Source organism: Morone saxatilis, unplaced genomic scaffold (assembly GCF_004916995.1).
Source record: "Morone saxatilis isolate NCDOM2014 unplaced genomic scaffold, NCSU_SB_2.0 Contig9, whole genome shotgun sequence".
Lineage (NCBI taxonomy): Eukaryota > Metazoa > Chordata > Actinopteri > Moronidae > Morone > Morone saxatilis.
In genome coordinates this window covers 16,041,900-16,043,859 of record NW_023340268.1, presented here as the reverse complement: position 1 = coordinate 16,043,859, position 1,960 = coordinate 16,041,900, and the positions used below count along the sequence as shown (strand labels likewise).

General features: G+C 40.8%; 1 protein-coding gene across 1 annotated transcript in view; it reads left to right on the top strand.

The window, feature by feature from the left end:
• csmd2 (CUB and Sushi multiple domains 2) overlaps nucleotides 1–1,746 on the top strand; it is a 208,064-nt gene extending 206,318 nt beyond the window's left edge. Inside the window, 2 exon segments of the mRNA XM_035681968.1 lie at nucleotides 850–982; nucleotides 1,582–1,746. Coding sequence (XP_035537861.1) covers nucleotides 850–982; nucleotides 1,582–1,741 — 293 coding nt within the window. The 3' untranslated portion in view covers nucleotides 1,742–1,746.
• Nucleotides 1,747–1,960: the final 214 nt, after the last annotated feature.

Below are 1,960 nucleotides of genomic sequence, written 5' to 3'. Positions count from 1 at the left end.
TGAACAGCAGGTGCAGAACCCCCCCCCCCCCAAACATACACACCCTCCACCACCCTACCACAGCACACTGATTGAGCAAACAGTTCTTTATTAATGCAGAGGGCTGGGGCTGGTGCCAGGGCATTCATGTGTATGTGTGTTTAAGTGTGTATAAGAGGAACAGATATGAGTCTGGGAAGCGGGTTGGACCTCTTGGAAACTATCCTGCTCAATTTGTCGAGGTGTTTTGTTTTAACTCAGCAGCGACGTGACTGCGAGTGTGGTTTGCCTGTGTGAGTGTGTTTGTGCATCTGTTTGTGTGCTCATGCTCATGCAGCAGGAGGTTGATTGGCAAACACCACAGAACCCACTAATTGAATTCCTTCTTGTTTGTCACTTGTCTTTTATTAGAGCTTTTTTGGCATTCTGCAGCAAACAGGTGGGCTGCCACTCCTCCACTGTTGCTGTTGCAGACACACACCTCCATAAATTACAGAGTGAATCTGAAATGACTTAATAGCTGTCGGCCTTTGATGTCAGTAATTAAGAGTCATTTTTAGGATAATGGAATTTGACATTACCAGGGGTGGAAAATGAAAATAAAGTATTGCCAAAGAATTAAAAAAGTCACTTGTGTGCTCACTCTATGATTGGAGCCTTCCTGTCAGCCCACCCTTAGCCATTATAATTCCATATTTCATATTTCATCGTTTATTTGCCTTAAACCTTTATCACGAGGTGATATTCTTCATTTTGTTTCTTTTAATTGTGTTGTTTATGGGATTTGATTATAATGTCTGCTGCGGAAATCATATTATAATGACGTGAGGCTAAAGCAAGGGTTCAATGTCTCATTTCTTCTTCCTCCAGAGAGTTTAGATCCCGGCAGAGAAAACCCAGGCTACAACTTTGCGTCCAACAGCAGTTCAGTGGCGGCAGCCATCCTAGTGCCTTTTATAGCCATGATCATTGCCGGCTTTGCTCTGTACCTCTACAAACACAGGTGAGGTTCACACTATTGATATATTTCACAATACCAAACATCTGCAAGCAACATTATAACATTACTAATATTTACAAAACAAATCCTATCTCAGTTGGAAACATTTTTAGTCAAGGTTTAACCAGCCTCTGCAAAGTGAACTGTTTTCAGATAAGAATCTTGCTGGATTTTTCTTGAAAGATACATTTGCATTCACTTTCCAACATTTTCAATCCACTAAGGCATATGTTGCCCTCAAAATGAGAAAATCATCATCTGAAATATGAAGAGAATACACCCCTCCCTGCCTAGAAAACTAATTAGTTCATAACAGTGAGACACAGTTAAGTAGTAGCCTGCTTGATACAGTGAGCGATGAGTGAGTGAGCAATTTCATATTGAAACAATCAGTCAATTTGTCAGTTTGTCGACTGACTGAAAATGAGTTGGCAAAATAATGATAATTCAATCAACATTTGCTAGTTCCAGCCATTGTACTGTTAGTTAGACAAATCTAGAACTTTGTAAAATCTACGTAAACTGTGAAAAACATTTCAGACAACAATTTATCATTGAATCTAAAAATTAATTGTGTTTTATACTGATTTTTTCCCCTTCAGAAGAAGACCCAAAGTCCCTTTCAATGGTTACGTGGGCCATGAGAACACTAATGGACGAGCTACGTTCGAGAACCCGATGTATGACCGCAACATTCAGCCCACTGACATCATGGCCAATGAGACAGAGTTCACAGTCAGCACAGTGTGCACAGCTGTATAGCAACTGCTTCCTCCACAGGTAAGACTCAAACACCACCTGGTAGGTCATCTGGACCACATTTCTCTGAAAATAGATAAAGTTATCACCTTGTGGCTAGCTTGAGCTAATCACACATCCAAGGCATCAAAACTGCTGAAGCAACAAGACACAGACCCTCAGCATCCAGCTTCACACTAAACCTTTTACACCATCCCTCTAGAATATTCTGAGGATAGAAAA